A 15,622-nucleotide genomic window follows, 5' to 3' on the forward strand; every position below is an offset into this window, starting at 1 on the left:
TGTATTAACTTTGATCTTGCCCTTGAAAAGCTCCTAATTCTAGTTACCTTTATCCAAGCGTAAGAGGTTAAAGACCCGCTGGAGATCCGGATGCAAACTGACTGTAAGACAATCGGCGAGTCTCACAAAGCTCGGCTTTGTATTTTCAGACAACCCTTTAATTACAAACGCTTCTGGGCCAATAGGTCTGAAAATGGCTGGGAGTGAGGGGCTGGGGATACAATGATGAACTGTAGCCGCTGAAGCCCTCTTAGTCGGTGACCCGGTCACCTTGCATCCTCACTGAGCCTTTTTTTTTTTTTTTTTTTTTTAAGACGCAGTCTGACAGGCTGCATGCAGTGCAGTGGCGCAATCTCGGCTCACTACAACCTCTGCCTCACCGGCTCAAGCGATTCTCCCGCCTCAGCCTCCGGAGTAGCTGAGATTACAGGCGCCCACCACCACGCCCGGCTAATTTTTGTATTTTTAGTAGAGACGAAGTCTCACGATGTTGGCCAGGCTGGTCTCGACCTCCCGACCTCAGTTGATCTGCCCGCCTCAGCCTCCCAAAGTGCAGGATTACAGGCGTGAGACACAGTTTGCGGCCACTGCGCCTTTTCTAAATCTCGGCCCCTACGCACTTCTCAGCAGAGAGAGCGCGGAGAATCTGTCTATGACTTCCAGCCAATGGCTACACTTCTTTTCTCAGTCCTACAACTACGGGCCAATAGGTAGATGGCTTTCTTTTGATGACACAGTTCTCTTTCAACCAATCAGAAACGTTTTTCAAACGTTTGCCCGCCTCCTTATGCGCTCAGGCTCCTGGAAAGCTGGGTTCACTTCCGGGCCGCGGTCTAGGGCAGCTACGTGTGTTGTCATAGCGACCATTTTGCGTTAACTGATTGGTAGCTTCTAGCCTGGGGCTGAGCGACTGCAGGCCAGCGCTTCCCCTACTCCCTCTCGGCTCCTTGTGGCCCCAAGACCTAAGCGGGCTCTGGCGGTCTGGCCTAGGGATCCCCGTGGCCCCTTTGGGACGGGATGGCTACGGAAGAAGAGGACGAGGTGGAGTGGGTGGTGGACAGCATTGCAGGGTTCCTGCGAGGCCCGGATTGGTCCATCCCCATCTTGGACTTTGTGGAGCAGAAATGTGAAGGTAAAAACCAGAGCCCAAACCGACAATCCTTTTCTCCTCTCTCACACCAGCGGCGGGCAGGGGGCTGGTAACCACAAATCATTTTTATCCCCCGCCCAACCCCTCTCACCAGGTTTAGAGCTGGTTATGTGGGAGGAGTTCCTTTCGCCCTGCCAATGTGTTCCTTCCCAGACCTGAACCTGGGGACCGAGACTCCCCTTCCCTGAGGCCCAAGCACACGGCCGAAGAATGTTAGACCTTAATCGTAAATTAGGTCTCTTACTTTGTCCCGCACGTTTCTGCCCTGGGCAGGTGGACTGTTTGGCTGGGCTTCTTCAACAGATTCCCAGACTTGAGAGGAGAAGCGTCGGTTTACCTGAGTTACTTACGTTCCCTAGCATTTCGCCCTGTGTAGTCAGCTTAAGAAATGAGAAATGATTCACTCCAAGCCAACAGTTGACTGCAAAGGAGAGTGTGTGATAACTCCAGGAAGCCCACAGCCGGTGATTTTGGTGGCCTGCATTCCCCTTGGAGAGCTCTCTACTCTTGGCTATACCAAAAATTTGCCAGGTGGGGCTGGGGAACCATTCTTGGAACAAATGAGGCATATAGATGTGGTATAATACTCCCTGTGAGGGACAGGCACCTCCGGGTTCTGAGCAGTTCACGCTTCGAGTTCTGCATTCGAGTTCGTGGAGACAATTTGCAGTCCATTCGCAGAAAAGGAACCAGAAATCACGTCATATAAATGAGTGCCCAAGCGTTACTGTGGTTGTTTAGTCGGGCAAGACTTTGAGGGTAGTAATACTCATCAATTACTGGAACATCTGTTTTGTGTTGTAAGGTTCAGTGGAATAGAGTTGGTTCAGTGGTCAGTTGGTACAAGCTACGGGTAAGTATCAGTGAAGGAAGTGCTTCATGACAGAATGTATCCAAGATGAGTTAGCCAGCCTCAGAAGGTAATGAGCTTCCTGGCTCCAGCAGTGTTTGAATGGATCTGAGAGCGACTTAATAGGGTTAGAGGTATTCAGTTATTCAGCTATCAAATGGTCGGTTATCCTGGATGACCTTTTAAGACTTCTTTAAATTCCAAGATATCATGAATCTGGTAAAGATGAAATTCAGTTTGACCACTGAATCTTTTCATTACATTTTCATTGCTATAATCAAAATTCAAATCATAGTTATTGAAGTGTTGTTTTTACAGGTAATTTTTTAACAGTGTTCAAAACCAAGATAACTTCTATTTGTACCCCTTTTTGTTTGTTTTTGAGATGGAGTCTCACTCTGTCGCCCAGGCTGGAGTGCAGCGGCGCGATCTTGGCTCCCTGCAGCTTCCGCCTCCCGGGTTCAGGGTTCAAGCGATTCTCCTGCCCCAGCCTCCCTGGTAGCTGGGATTACAGGAGTGCGCCACCATACCCAGCTAATTTTTGTATTTTTAGTAGACATGGGATTTTGCTATGTTGGCCAGACTGGTCTAGAACTCCTAACCTCAAGTGATCCAACTGCCTCAGCCTCCCAAAGAGCTGGGATTACAGGCATGAGCCACCGTGCCCGGCCTGTACCCACCCCTTTTTATTTTGAGACGGAGTCTCTCTCTGTCGCCAGGCTGGAGTGCAGTGGCGTGATGTCAGCTCACTGCAACCTCCCCATCTGGGGTTCAAGTGATTATCCTGCCTCAGCTTCTCAAGTAGCTGGGACTACAGGCGCACACCACCACACCCAGCTAATTTTTGTATTTTAGTAGAGATGGAGTTTCACCATGTTGGCCAGGATGGTCTCCATCTCTTGACCTCGTTAACCGCCCACCTTGGCCTCCGAAAATTCTGGTGTACTCCTTTTACGAAGTTGAAATGTGGCAGGATGGCTCACGCCTGTTATCGGAGCACTTTGGGAGGCTGAGGTAGGCAGATCACTCGAAGTCAGGAGTTTGGGACCAGCCTGGCCAACATGATGAAACACTGTCTCTACTAAAAATACAAAAAAGCCACGTGGTGGTGCGAGCCTGTAGTCCCAGCTACTTGGGAGACTGAGGCAGGAGACTCACTTGAACCTGGGATGCAGAGGTTGCTGTGAGCCTAGTTCTTGCCACTACACTCCAGCCTGGACAACAAAGCGAGACTATCTAAAAAAAAAAAAAAAAAAATTAGCGGAGCATGGTGGTGTGCATCTGTAATTCCAGCTACTCCAGAGGCTGAGGCAGGAGAATCACTTGAATCTAGGAGGTTGAAGTGAGCCGAGATCACACCACTGCACTGTAGCCTGGGCAACAGAGCAAGACACTGCCTGGAAAAAAAAAAACTTGACATGTTATTAACCGGGCCGGGTCACTTGCACCTGTACGACCAGCAACTCAGGAGGCTGAGATGGATCACTTGAGTCCAGGAGTTTGAGGCTGCAGTGAACGATGATCGTGCCACTGCACTGCAGCATGGGCGACTGAGACTCATTTCTTTAAAAAAAAGAAAAAAAGACTGGGCACGGTGTCTCATGCTTGTAATCTCGGCACTTTGGGAGGCCAAGGCGGGTGGATCACGAGGTCAGGAGTTCGACACCAGCCTGACCAACATGGTGAAACCCCATCTCTACTAAAAATAGAAAAATTAGCTGGGCGTGGTGGTGTGTGCCTGTAATCCCAGCTACTCAGGAGGCTGAGGCAGGAGAATTTCTTGAACCTGGGAGGTGGAGGTTGCAGTGAGCTGAGATCACACCACTGCACTCTAGCCTGGGCAACAGAGTGAGACTCTATCTCAAAAAACCCCAAAACTGAAAATGCTATTTTGAGACTGATAAGGCATGTGGAATTTGACCTCATTTAGAAGAAGAAATTATGTCTCCCTTTGATTCCATTTACCTCACTGAGACCAAATGCTGAAATGGAAAAAAATTAAAGCATTGTCCATCTTTTTATCCCTAAATGTCAAAAGTGGATGTATCTCAGTAATAACATACCTGATTGTATAATTTTACAGAGAAGCAGTAATCTACAGCCTTATGAACATGTACAGTGGTGATTTGGTTTCAGAATCAGCTGCTGTATTAAGTACCCACTGTATTGCTTATATGTGCAGTGTTACATAGGGCAGATGCCAGGATAAACAGAAGTGACATGCCAGTGACACTTGAAATAATTGTTTATAGTTCATGGTCTCGGGGTTTCCTGTATGCTGTTCTTTACCTCAGATTTAAAGATTAGTTTTTATTTTATTTTATTTTATTTATTTATTTATTTATTTATTTTTTAAGCTGGGGTTTCACCATGATGGCCAGGCTGGTCCTGAACTCCTGACCTCGGGTGATCCACCCACCTCGGCCTCCCAAAGTGCTAGGATTACAGGCGTAAGCCACCACGCCCAGCCTAAAGATTAGTTTTATGCAGCCTTGTGACATCAAATTTTATTTCCACAAACATTTATTGAAAGTGTTGTTGGGCTAAGCTGAGGCTAGAAGGATGAATGCAACAGAATCCTGTCCTTGAGAAGTTTATAGTGTAGTGGGGAAGACAAGCAGGTAAACAGAATAAAATACAAAGTGGCAGGTGCTATAATAAGGGAAGGTACATGGTGCTGTACAGTATGAATTCAGAGGAAGGGATCTAGCCAGCCTAGGGGTTGGGAGTGAGTAGCAGGTCACGAAGAATATGCCACTTGGTAATATTCTTAAGAATGATAGGGAGAGAGAGGGGATGGGGGTAAAGTAAATGCAAAAAGGAAGAAGGAACAGCTTGAGCAAAGGCATGGCAATTTGAAGTGGTGTGTGTTGTATTTGGTGATGTTTCAAGTAGTTGTGTGTTGTTAGGAGTGTAAGGTTTGAGTTTCGGAGTTGTGGGAAATGAGATGAAATCTAATTGTGGAGGGTCTTGTCTGGCCTTCTAAGGATTTTGCACTTTTTCTCTAGGCAATGAGCACTTGTTGAAGAGTTTAAACCGAAAATTGCAGAAGTTAGTTTTGCATTTTTAGAAAGATCATCCTGGAGGAATTAAAAAAATATTTATTGTTTACAATTCCCAAGTTTGTCCTGTTTCCCTGATTAGATTATAGCTTCTTGAGAGAATATTTATTTTTTTAATCTACATCGTTTTATACATATGATCATTCAGTAAACACTTGTTTTGATTTTATTTAACTTCATTATTTGTCTGTAGTAACAAAAATGGCCTGGTCACTTTCAGTAACATTTACATCGGCAAAATTCCAGTACAGTAAAATAATTTGGAGCCTATTGTAAAAGGACTTAACCATTAACAAGAATATTCCATTAAAAGTTATGAAGAAATTATTTCCTCATATTGATTGAAATGTGTTTTTGGTTTTAAATATAATGTTCATTTTAAATATTTTCTCAAGTAGGTAAAAAAGCTTGTTTACAATTAATAGTATATATATACACACATATATATATACACACAATTGATAGTATATATATATGTATATATATAAAATATATATATGTGTCTATATATATATATTTTGTTGTCTTTTGTTTTGTTTTGTTTTGGAGACAGAGTCTCACTCTGTCGCCCAGGCTGGAGTGCAATGGCTCGATCTCAGCTCACTGCAACCTCCACCTCCTGGGTTTGAGCAATTCTCCTGCCTCAGCCTCCCAAGTAGCTAGGACTACAGGCGCCTGCCACCATGTCTAGCTAATTTTTGTATTTTTAATAGGGACAGGATTTCACCACGTTGGCCAAGCTGGTCTTGAACTCCTGATCTCAGGTGATCCGCCTGCCTCGGCCTCCCAAAGTGCTGAGATTACAGGTGGGAGCCACTGCGCCTGGCCAATAATATATATTTTTAGATATATTCATTTATATATATATATATTTTTTTTTTCATTTTTTTTTTTTTTTTAATTGCATTTTAGGTTTTGGGGTACATGTGAAAAACATGCAAAGTTGTTGCATAGGTGCATTCATGGCAGTGTGATTTGCTGCCTCCCTCCCCCTCACCCATATCTGGCATTTCTCCCCATGCTATCCCTCCCCAACTCCCCCCACCGCTGTCCCCCCCACTCCCCCGCAACAGACCCCCGTGTGTAGTGCTCCCCTCCCTGTGTCCATGTGTTCTCCTTGTTCAACACCCTCCTATGAGTGAGAACATGTGGTGTTTGGTTTTGTGTTCTTGTGTCAGTTTGCTGAGAATGATGGTTTCCAGGTTCATCCATGTCCCTACAAAGGACGCGAACTCCTCATTTTTAATGGCTGCATAATATTCCATGGTGTATATGTGCCACATTTTTCCTGTCCAGTCTATCATCGATGGGCATTTGGGTTGGTTCCAGGTCTTTGCTATTGTAAACTGTGCTGCAATGAACGTTCGTGTGCATGTGTCCTTATAGTAGAACGATTTATAATCCTTTGGATATATGCCCAGTAATGGGATTGCTGGGTCAAATGGAATTTCTATTTCTAGGTCCTTGAGGAATCGCCACACTGTTTTCCACAGTGGTTGAACTAATTTACACTCCCACCAACAGTGTAAAAGTGTTCCTGTTTCTCCACATCCTCTCCAGCATCTATTTTCTCCAGATTTTTTAATGATCGCCATTCTAACTGGCGTGAGATGGTATCTCAATGTAGTTTTGATTTGCATTTCTCTAATGACCAGTGATGATGAGCATTTTTTCATATGTTTCTTGGCCTCTTGTATGTCTTCTTTTGTAAAGTATCTGTTCATATCCTTCGCCCATTTTTGAATGGGCTTGTTTGTTTTTTTCTTGTAAATCTTTTTTAGCTCGTTGTAAATTCTGGATATCAGTCCTTTGTCAGATGGGTAGGCTGCAAAAATTTTTTCCCATTCTGTTGGTTGCCGATTCACTCTATTGACTGTTTCTTTTGCCGTGCAGAAGCTGTGGAGTTTGATTAGGTCCCATTTGTCTATTTTGGCTTTTGTTGCCAATGCTTTTGGTGTTTTGGTCATAAAGTCCTTGCCTACGCCTATGTCCTGAATGGTTTTGCCTAGGTTTCCTTCTAGTGTTTTTATGGTGTTAGGCCTTATGTTTAAATCTTTAATCCATCTGGAGTCAATTTTAGTGTAAGGTGTCAGGAAGGGGTCGAGTTTCTGCTTTCTGCATATGACTAGCCAGTTTTCCCAACACCACTTATTGAACAGGGAATCCTTTCCCCATTGCTTGTTTTTATCAGGTTTGTCAAAGATCGGGTGGTTGTAGATATGTTGTGTCGCCTCCGACGCCTCTGTTCTGTTCCATTGGTCTATATCTCTGTTTTGGTACCAGTACCATGCTGTTTTGATTACCGTAGCCTTGTAGTAGAGTTTGAAGTCCGGTAGTGTGATGCCTCCTGCTTTGTTCTTTTTGCTTAGAATTGACTTGGCTATGCGGGCTCTCTTTTGGTTCCATATGAAGTTCAAGGTGGTTTTTTTCCAGTTCTGTGAAGAAGGTCATTGGTAGCTTGATGGGGATAGCGTTGAATCTGTAAATTACTTTGGGCAGTATGGCCATTTTCACGATATTAATTCTTCCTAACCATGAACATGGAATGTTTCTCCATCTGTTTGTGTCCTCTCTTATTTCGTTGAGCAGTGGTTTGTAGTTCTCCTTGAAGAGGTCCTTTACGTTCCTTGTTAGTTGTATTCCTAGGTATTTTATTCTCTTTGTAGCAATTGTGAATGGCAGTTCGTTCTTGATTTGGCTCTCTTTAAGTCTATTATTGGTGTATAGGAATGCTTGTGATTTTTGCACATTGATTTTGTATCCTGAGACTTTGCTGAAGTTGCTTATCAGTTTCAGGAGATTTTGGGCTGAGATGATAGGGTCTTCTAGATATACAATCATGTCGTCTGCAAATAGAGACAATTTGACTTCCTCCTTTCCTAATTGAATACCCTTTATTTCTTTTTCTTGTCTGATTGCTCTGGCTAGAACTTCCAGTACTATATTGAACAGGAGTGGTGAGAGAGGGCATCCTTGTCTAGTGCCCGATTTCAAAGGGAATGCTTCCGGTTTTTGCCCATTCAGTATGATATTGGCTGTTGGTTTGTCATAAATAGCTTTTATTATTTTGAGGTACGTTCCGTCGATACCTAGTTTATTGAGAGTTTTTAGCATAAAAGGCTGTTGAATTTTGTCGAAGGCCTTCTCTGCATCTATTGAGATAATCATGTGGTTTTTGTCTTTGGTTCTGTTTATGTGGTGAATTACATTTATAGACTTGCGTATATTGAACCAGCCTTGCATCCCCGGGATGAATCCTACTTGATCATGGTGGATAAGCTTTTTGATGTGCTGTTGCAATCGGCTTGCCAGTATTTTATTGAAGATTTTTGCATCTATGTTCATCATGGATATTGGCCTGTAATTTTCTTTTCTTGTTGAGTCTCTGCCGGGTTTTGGTATTAGGATGATGTTGGTCTCATAAAATGATTTGGGAAGGATTCCTTCTTTTTGGATTATTTGAAATAGTTTCAGTAGGAATGGTACCAGTTCCTCTTTGTATGTCTGGTAGAATTCTGCTGTGAACCCATCTGGACCTGGGCTTTTTTTGGGTGGTAGGCTCTTAATTGCTGCCTCGACTTCAGACCTTGTTATTGGTCTATTAAGGGTTTCGACTTCTTCCTGGTTTAGGCTTGGGAGGAGGCAACTGTCCAGGAATTTATCCATTTCTTCCAGGTTTTCTAGTTTATGTGCATAGAGTTGTTTGTAATAATCTCTGATGATGGTTTGAATTTCTCTGGCATCTGTGATGATATCCCCTTTATCATTTTTTACTGCATCTATTTGGTTATTCTCTCTTTTCTTTTTTATTAGTCTGGCTAGTGGTCTGTCTATTTTGTTGATCTTTTCAAAAAACCAGCTCCTGGATTTATTGATTTTTTGAAGGGTTTTTCGTGTCTCTATCTCCTTCAATTCTGCTTTGATCTTAGTTATTTCTTGTCTTCTGCTAGGTTTTGAGTTTTTTTGATCTTGCTCCTCTAGCTCTTTCAATTTTGACGATAGAGTGTCAATTTTAGATCTCTCCTTTCTTCTCATGTGGGCACCTATTGCTATATATTTTCCTCTAGAGACTGCTTTAAATGTGTCCCAGAGATTCTGGTATGTGGTGTCTTCGTTCTCGTTGGTTTCGAAGAACATCTTTATTTCTGCCTTCATTTCATTGTTTATCCAGTCAACATTCAGGAGAAAGTTGTTCAATTTCCATGAGGCTGTGCGGTTCTGGGTTGGCTTCTGAATTCTGAGTTCTAACTTGATTGCACTGTGGTCTGAGAGACTGTTTGTTATGGTTTCCGTTCTTTTGCATTTGCTGAGGAGTGATTTACTTCCAATTATGTGGTCAATTTTAGAGTAGGTGTGATGTGGTGCTGAGAAGAATGTATATTCTGTGGATTTGGGGTAGAGAGTTCTGCAAATGTCTATTAGGTTTGCTTGGTCCAGGTCTGAGTTCAAGTCCTGGATATCCTTGTTAATTTTCTGTCTCGTTGATCTGTCTAATATTGACAATGGGGTGTTGAAGTCTCCCACTATTATTGTGTGGGAGTCTAGGTCTCTTTGTAAGTCTTTAAGAACTTGCCTTATATATCTAGGTGCTCCTGTATTAGGTGCATATATATTTAGGATCGTTAGCTCTTCTTGTTGCATTGATCCTTTTACCATTATGTAATGTCCTTCTTTGTTTCTTTTGATCTTTGTTGCTTTAAAGTCTATTTTATCAGAGATGAGAATTGCAACTCCTGCTTTTTTTTGTTCTCCATTTGCTTGGTAAATCTTCCTCCATCCCTTTATTTTGAGCCTTTGTGTATCCTTGCTTGTGAGGTGGGTTTCCTGGATACAGCACACTGATGGGTTTTGGCTTTTTATCCAATTTGCCAATCTGTGTCTTTTGATTGGGGCATTTAGTCCGTTTACATTTAGGGTTAATATTGTTATGTGTGAATTTGATCCTGTCATTTTGATTCTAGCTGGCTGTTTTTCCCATTGGTTGATGCAGATTCTTCATTGTGTTGATACTCTTTACCATTTCGTGCATTTTTGGAATGGCTTGTACTGGTTGTTTTTTTCTATGTGTAGTGCCTCCTTCAGGAGCTCTTGTAAAGCAGGCCCGGTGGTGATGAAATCTCTGAGTGCTTGCTTGTTCTCAAAGGATTTTATTTTTCCTTCACTTATGAAGCTTAGTTTGGCTGGATATGAAATTCTGGGTTGAAAGTTCTTTTCTTTAAGGATGTTGAATATCGGCCCCCACTCCCTTCTGGCCTGTAGGGTTTCTGCTGAGAGATCTGCTGTAAGTCTGATGGGCTTCCCTTTGTGGGTAACCCGACCTTTCTCTCTGGCTGCCCTTAGTATTTTCTCCTTCATTTCAACCCTGGCGAATCTGACGATTATGTGCCTTGGGGTTGCTCTTCTAGAGGAATATCTTTGTGGTGTTCTCTGTATTTCCTGGACTTGCATATTGGCCTGCCTTGCTAGGTTGGGGAAGTTTTCCTGGATAATATCCTGAAGAGTATTTTCCAGCTTGGATGCATTCTCTTCGTCACATTCAGGTACACCTATCAAACGTAGATTAGGTCTTTTCACATAGTCCCATATTTCTTGTTGACTCTGTTCATTCCTTTTTACCCTGTTTTCTCTAATCTTGCCTTCTCGTTTTATTTCATTGAGTTGATCTTCGACCTCTGATATCCTTTCTTCTGCTTGGTCAATTCGGCTGTTGAAACTTGTGCATGCTTCGCGAAGTTCTCGTGTTGTGTTTTTCAGCTCCATCAATTCGCTCATATTCCTCTCTAAGTTGTCCATTCTCGTTAACATTTCGTCAAGTCTTTTTTCAAGGTTCTTAGTTTCTTTGCATTGGGTTAGAACGTGTTCTTTTAGCTCACGGAAGTTTCTTATTATCCACTTTCTGAAAGCTGATTCTGTCATTTCATCACACTCATTCTCCATCCAGTCTTGTTCCCTTGCTGGTGGGGAGTTGTGCTCCCTTGTAGGAGGAGAGGTGTTCTGGTTTTGGGTGTTTTCATCCTTTTTGCGCTGGTTTCTTCCCATCTTTGTGGATTTATCCACCTATCGACTTTGTAGTTGCTGTCTTTCTGATTTTGGTAATTTTAAGTCTGTAGTAGCTGAACTCATAAACCCCCTTTTCTTCCCCGTAGGTGGTCTGTCCCAGGGAATTAGGGCGTTATGATTTTCCACTGTTGCAATGGTTTTCCCTGCCCACAAGGTGGCAGCCTAGTCACACTCAGCCTGCAGAGGCTTCGTTGAGCTGCTGTGGGCAAATTGTCCTGGGAACTGCAGGGTGTTTCCCGGTGGGTGACGCCCCTCCTCCACAGAGCTGGACCGTCCCGTGTTCAGCCGTGTTTCCGGAGGTGTCCTCTTTGCCCAGGAAACTCTTGGGTTGAATCCCTGCCTCAGCTCCCCTTGCTGGCCCAGAGGGGATCCGGTCTCGCTCACTCTGCACAAGGGGCCGCTGCTCCCTGCCTCGGGTGCAGGCAGAGCAGCCGCGCCAGTCCAACCAGCGGCGCTGGCAACCCGTGGGGCTTCACCACCTGTGAATCTCCTGGTCTGTGGGCAGTAAAAATCCGCTGCCCTGTGAGCCGCTGCATCAGCCAAAGCAGCGGCTCTGAGATTCGTGGCGCGCCCTTGCCTGGGAATGTCCTGGCTTGAATACCTGCTTCAGCTCCCCTTGCTGGCTCAGAGGTGATTCAGTCTCTCTCGCTCTGTACGTGGATCCGCCGCCCCCCACCTCAGGGCGTAGGCCGAGCGGCGCGCCGCTCCGCTCAAACTAGCGGCGCTGGTGACCCGTGCGGCTCCTCCTCCTGTTAATCCCCTGGTCTGTGGTCAGTAAAAATCTGTCTGGAAATGCGGCGTCCACTCACCCTCTGCGCCTTCTTTCGGAGTTGCGATCCCGACTTCCTCCTAATCGGCCATCTTGAAAACCCTCTCTTGTCTTTTGCATTTGAAAGTATTCCATATATATATTTTTTAAAGATAATCCCTAAGAATTCAAAGCTGAAGAGCTAGGCTATAGGAATGACAGTTCTATTTGTAAGGAGTGGATTTTTGTATTTGCAGTAATAAAATGATTTTTTTACACTATGTAATATTTTCTTTTAAATTTAGTATTTGATGATGAAGAAGAAAACAAATTGACGTACACAGAGATTCATCAAGAATACAAAGAACTAGTGAGTATTTTTTTTTCACTGATTTTTAAAGGTAATTAGGCTAACATTACTTATAGCTTTTCTAAATGAAGAAAATTTTTTTTCATTAAAAATCCTGAATTTTACAAAAATCCAGTCTACCTTAACAATAGTGCCTGTTTTATCTGTCTCCACGGGTTCTCTGAGCATCTCATTTTTATGACTTCTTATCTCCTCTGCTCTTAAATCTAAGGAATGGTTTTACAACTCTTTATGGGTTCTTGCATGTATTCTTTATATTTTATTCTTATTTTGTTGATGCATCCAGGGACATATTAGTTAGTTACTTAGTCATGGTTGTCTTGTGATTTTTTTATTTTTGAGACAGGGTCTTGCTTTGTCACCCAGGCTGGAGTGCAGTGGCACTATCACAGCTCATTGCAGCCTCAGCTTCCCCAGGCTGAAGCAATCCTCCCATCTCAGTCTCCTGAGTAGCTGGGACCACATGCGTGCACCAGCACGCCCTACTAATTTTTTTGTGTTTTGTAGAGATGGGGTTTCACCATGTTTCCCAGGCTAGTGTTGAACTCCTGAGCTCAAGTGATCTGCCTGCCTGGGCCTCACAGTGTTAGGATTACAGGTGTGAGCCACTGTGCCCGGCCTGTCCTGTGATTTTAAAAAATGCCTCTGGCAGTGAGGCACAGTGACTCACACCTCTAATCCCAGCACTTAGGGAGGCTGAGGCACGTAGATTGATTGAGCCAAGGAGTTCAAGGCCAGCTCGGGCAACATAGTGAAACTCCATCTCTATAAAAATTACAAAAATTAGCCAGTCATGATGGCATGTGCCTCTAGTCTTAGCTGCACGAGAGGCTGAGGTGGGAGGATGGATCTCTTGAGCCCAGAAAGTCAAGGCTGCAGTGAGCCATTACTGTGCCACTGTACTCCAGTTTGGGCAACAGAGTAAGACTCTGTCTCAAAAAAAAAAGAAGAGAAGGCCAGGTGTGGTGGCTTATGCCTGTAATCCCAGCACTTTGGGAAGCTGGGATGGGCGGATCACCTGAGGTCAGGAATTAGAGACCAGCGTGGCCAACATGGCGAAACCCTGTCTCTACTAAAAAAAAAATACAAAAATTAGCGGGCATTGTGATAGGCACCTGTAGTCCCAGCTACTCAGGAGGCTGAGGCAGAAGAATCACTTGAGCCTGGGAGGCAGAGGTTACAGTGAGCCAAGATTGCACCACCACACTCTAGCCTGGGTGACAGAGTGAGACTCCATCTCAAAAAAGAAAGGAAAGAAAAGAAAAAAAATGCCTCTGGGTGGCGGAAGAGTTGTGCCACACTGAACTTCATAATCCTGACTTCAACTATTTCTATTAGAAGAAATACAGTTTCATGTGATTTTCTGAAAAAATATTAACTTTTAATTTGTATTTTGGTGGAAGACAATGTCACTGCCATGTAATATAATATTATGTAGATTAATATTTGCAAAAAATTTGATTATACTTTTCTAAACTCAATAATATGCAAACTGCCATGTAGAACTTTTCTATGTAATTATAACAGTGAAACTTTGTCTTTTTAGGTTGAAAAGCTGTTAGAAAGTTACCTCAAAGAAATTGGAATTAATGAAGATCAATTTCAAGAAGCATGCACTTCTCCTCTTGCAAAGACCCATACATCACAGGTTTTTGCTTTTTATTATTCTGCTAACATACAGTTTTAACAAAAATGCCCAGGGTTTCACTTAAATTTGAATGTTTGATTGACAAGTAATATTTTAGACATTGTGAGAGGTGGAAAGATAATTCATCATATATGAGTTCTTTTTGAGAGCAACCCTGAAATATGATAATTTGAGGCATAAATGAACTAATGCAATTCAAAGTGACCTTTCTAAACTCAGAACTAGAATAAGATCACAGGGATTATACAAACTACTGTTTTATTTACATAGATCTCTGATAATTCTGTAGTTGTTCCTTTTATAATTTTAGCAGATCCACAGTCAGTAGTTCCTGCAGCTTCCTTTTCTTAGAACTACTTTTATTATCTTACTGGCTGTGTAGTGCTAGGCTGAAGTAGTGATACTTATGTTTATAAACTGTTTGTTTTTGTTGTTTTTGAGATGGAGTCTTACTCTGTTGCTCAGGCTGAAGTGTAGTGGTACGATTGCAGCTCAATGTAGGCTCAACCTCCTGGGCTCAGGTAATCCTCCCACTTCAGCCTTCCTAGTAGCTGGGACTGCAGGTGCTGCACTAGCACACCTGGCTAATTTTTGTATTTTTTTTAGAGACAGGGTCTTGCTGCGTTTCCCAGGCTGGTCTTGAACTCTGGGCTCAAGCGATTTGCCCACTTTGGCCTCCCAAAGTGCTAGGATTACAGGCATGAGCCACCACATGCAGCCTATAAACTAATATCTATTGGGGGTTTATGCTAGTTGATATTTTAGGCACTTGACATGTTTTATCTCATTTAATCTTTCTAACACTCTTAAGAAACTGGTACTATATAACTTCCATTGAGAAATGAGGAGACCAAAGCACAGAGATATTAAGATAATAGTCCAAAGTCCACAGCTAAATAAGTAGTAGAGCCAGTATCCCCAGCCAAGGCAAGCCAACTGAGTGCCCTTGCTCAGAGGGTGAGGACTGGGATATGTTGCTAGTACCCAAGTAGTCTTCTGCTCAAAAACTAAAGGCCAGGCAGTGACTCATGCCTATAATCCCAGCACTTCGGGAGGCCAAAGCAGGAGGATTGCTTGAGGCCAGGGGTTTGAAACCAGCCTGGGCAACATAGTGAGACCCCCAACTCTAAAAATAATACAAACTTTAGCCGGTTATGGTAGTGTTCTCCCATAGTCCCCTTACTCAGGAGGCTGAGGCAGGAGCATCACTTGAGCCCAGGAGGTCGACGCTGCAGTAAGACAAGATGGTGCCACTGCTCTCCAGCCTGGACAACAGATTGAGACCCATCCCGAAAAACAAAACACTGGCTTTGGCATCTCATCTTCTACCAAATAAACTAATTTCTTAGCTAGCAAGATATGGTAAGAATTGTTTAAGATGAGACTCCAGATTATAATGTTAGCCATGATTTCTTGCTGTAGTTCTCCAATGTATTATGTTCTACTGCCATTCCAGGTCACTTGCTCTTATGAGCATCTGTGCATCTAGCTTTGCTCATGCTGTCCCTTAACCGGGAATCTGTGGTCCCCTCTCAGACTACTCCATTATTCCTTTCATCACGTGGAGAATCCTCATCATCAGGACCTGGTTGAATTGCTACTTGTTACAGCAGCTTTGCCATTTATTCTAATCAGAACAGAATTCATTCTACTTAACTAGGTCAATTTTAAATCGATATTTTTGTTATTCTGCTTTGAATTACAGTTTCCTACAAGTCTATTTGCCCTACTAGA

The 15,622-nt window shown here is 43.2% G+C and overlaps 1 protein-coding gene across 2 annotated transcripts in view; it reads left to right on the forward strand.

Moving 5' to 3' along the window:
- Positions 1-874: 874 nt before the first annotated feature.
- The window catches only part of CFAP36 (cilia and flagella associated protein 36), a 32,853-nt gene continuing 18,105 nt past the window's right edge, over positions 875-15,622 (forward strand). The window contains exons 1-3 of one of the 2 annotated variants that reach the window (XM_012477210.2): positions 875-1,132; positions 12,176-12,240; positions 13,787-13,888. In XM_012477210.2, the coding sequence (XP_012332633.1) occupies positions 1,018-1,132; positions 12,176-12,240; positions 13,787-13,888 (282 nt within the window). In that variant the 5' untranslated portion in view covers positions 875-1,017. The remainder of the gene's footprint in view (positions 1,133-12,175; positions 12,241-13,786; positions 13,889-15,622) is intronic. The other variant, XM_012477212.2, reaches the window with a different exon arrangement.

Source organism: Aotus nancymaae, unplaced genomic scaffold, assembly GCF_030222135.1.
Source record: "Aotus nancymaae isolate 86718 unplaced genomic scaffold, 86718_ANA_hifiasm-v0.15.2.pri h1tg000057l, whole genome shotgun sequence".
In the NCBI taxonomy this organism is placed as follows: Eukaryota; Metazoa; Chordata; class Mammalia; order Primates; family Aotidae; genus Aotus; species Aotus nancymaae.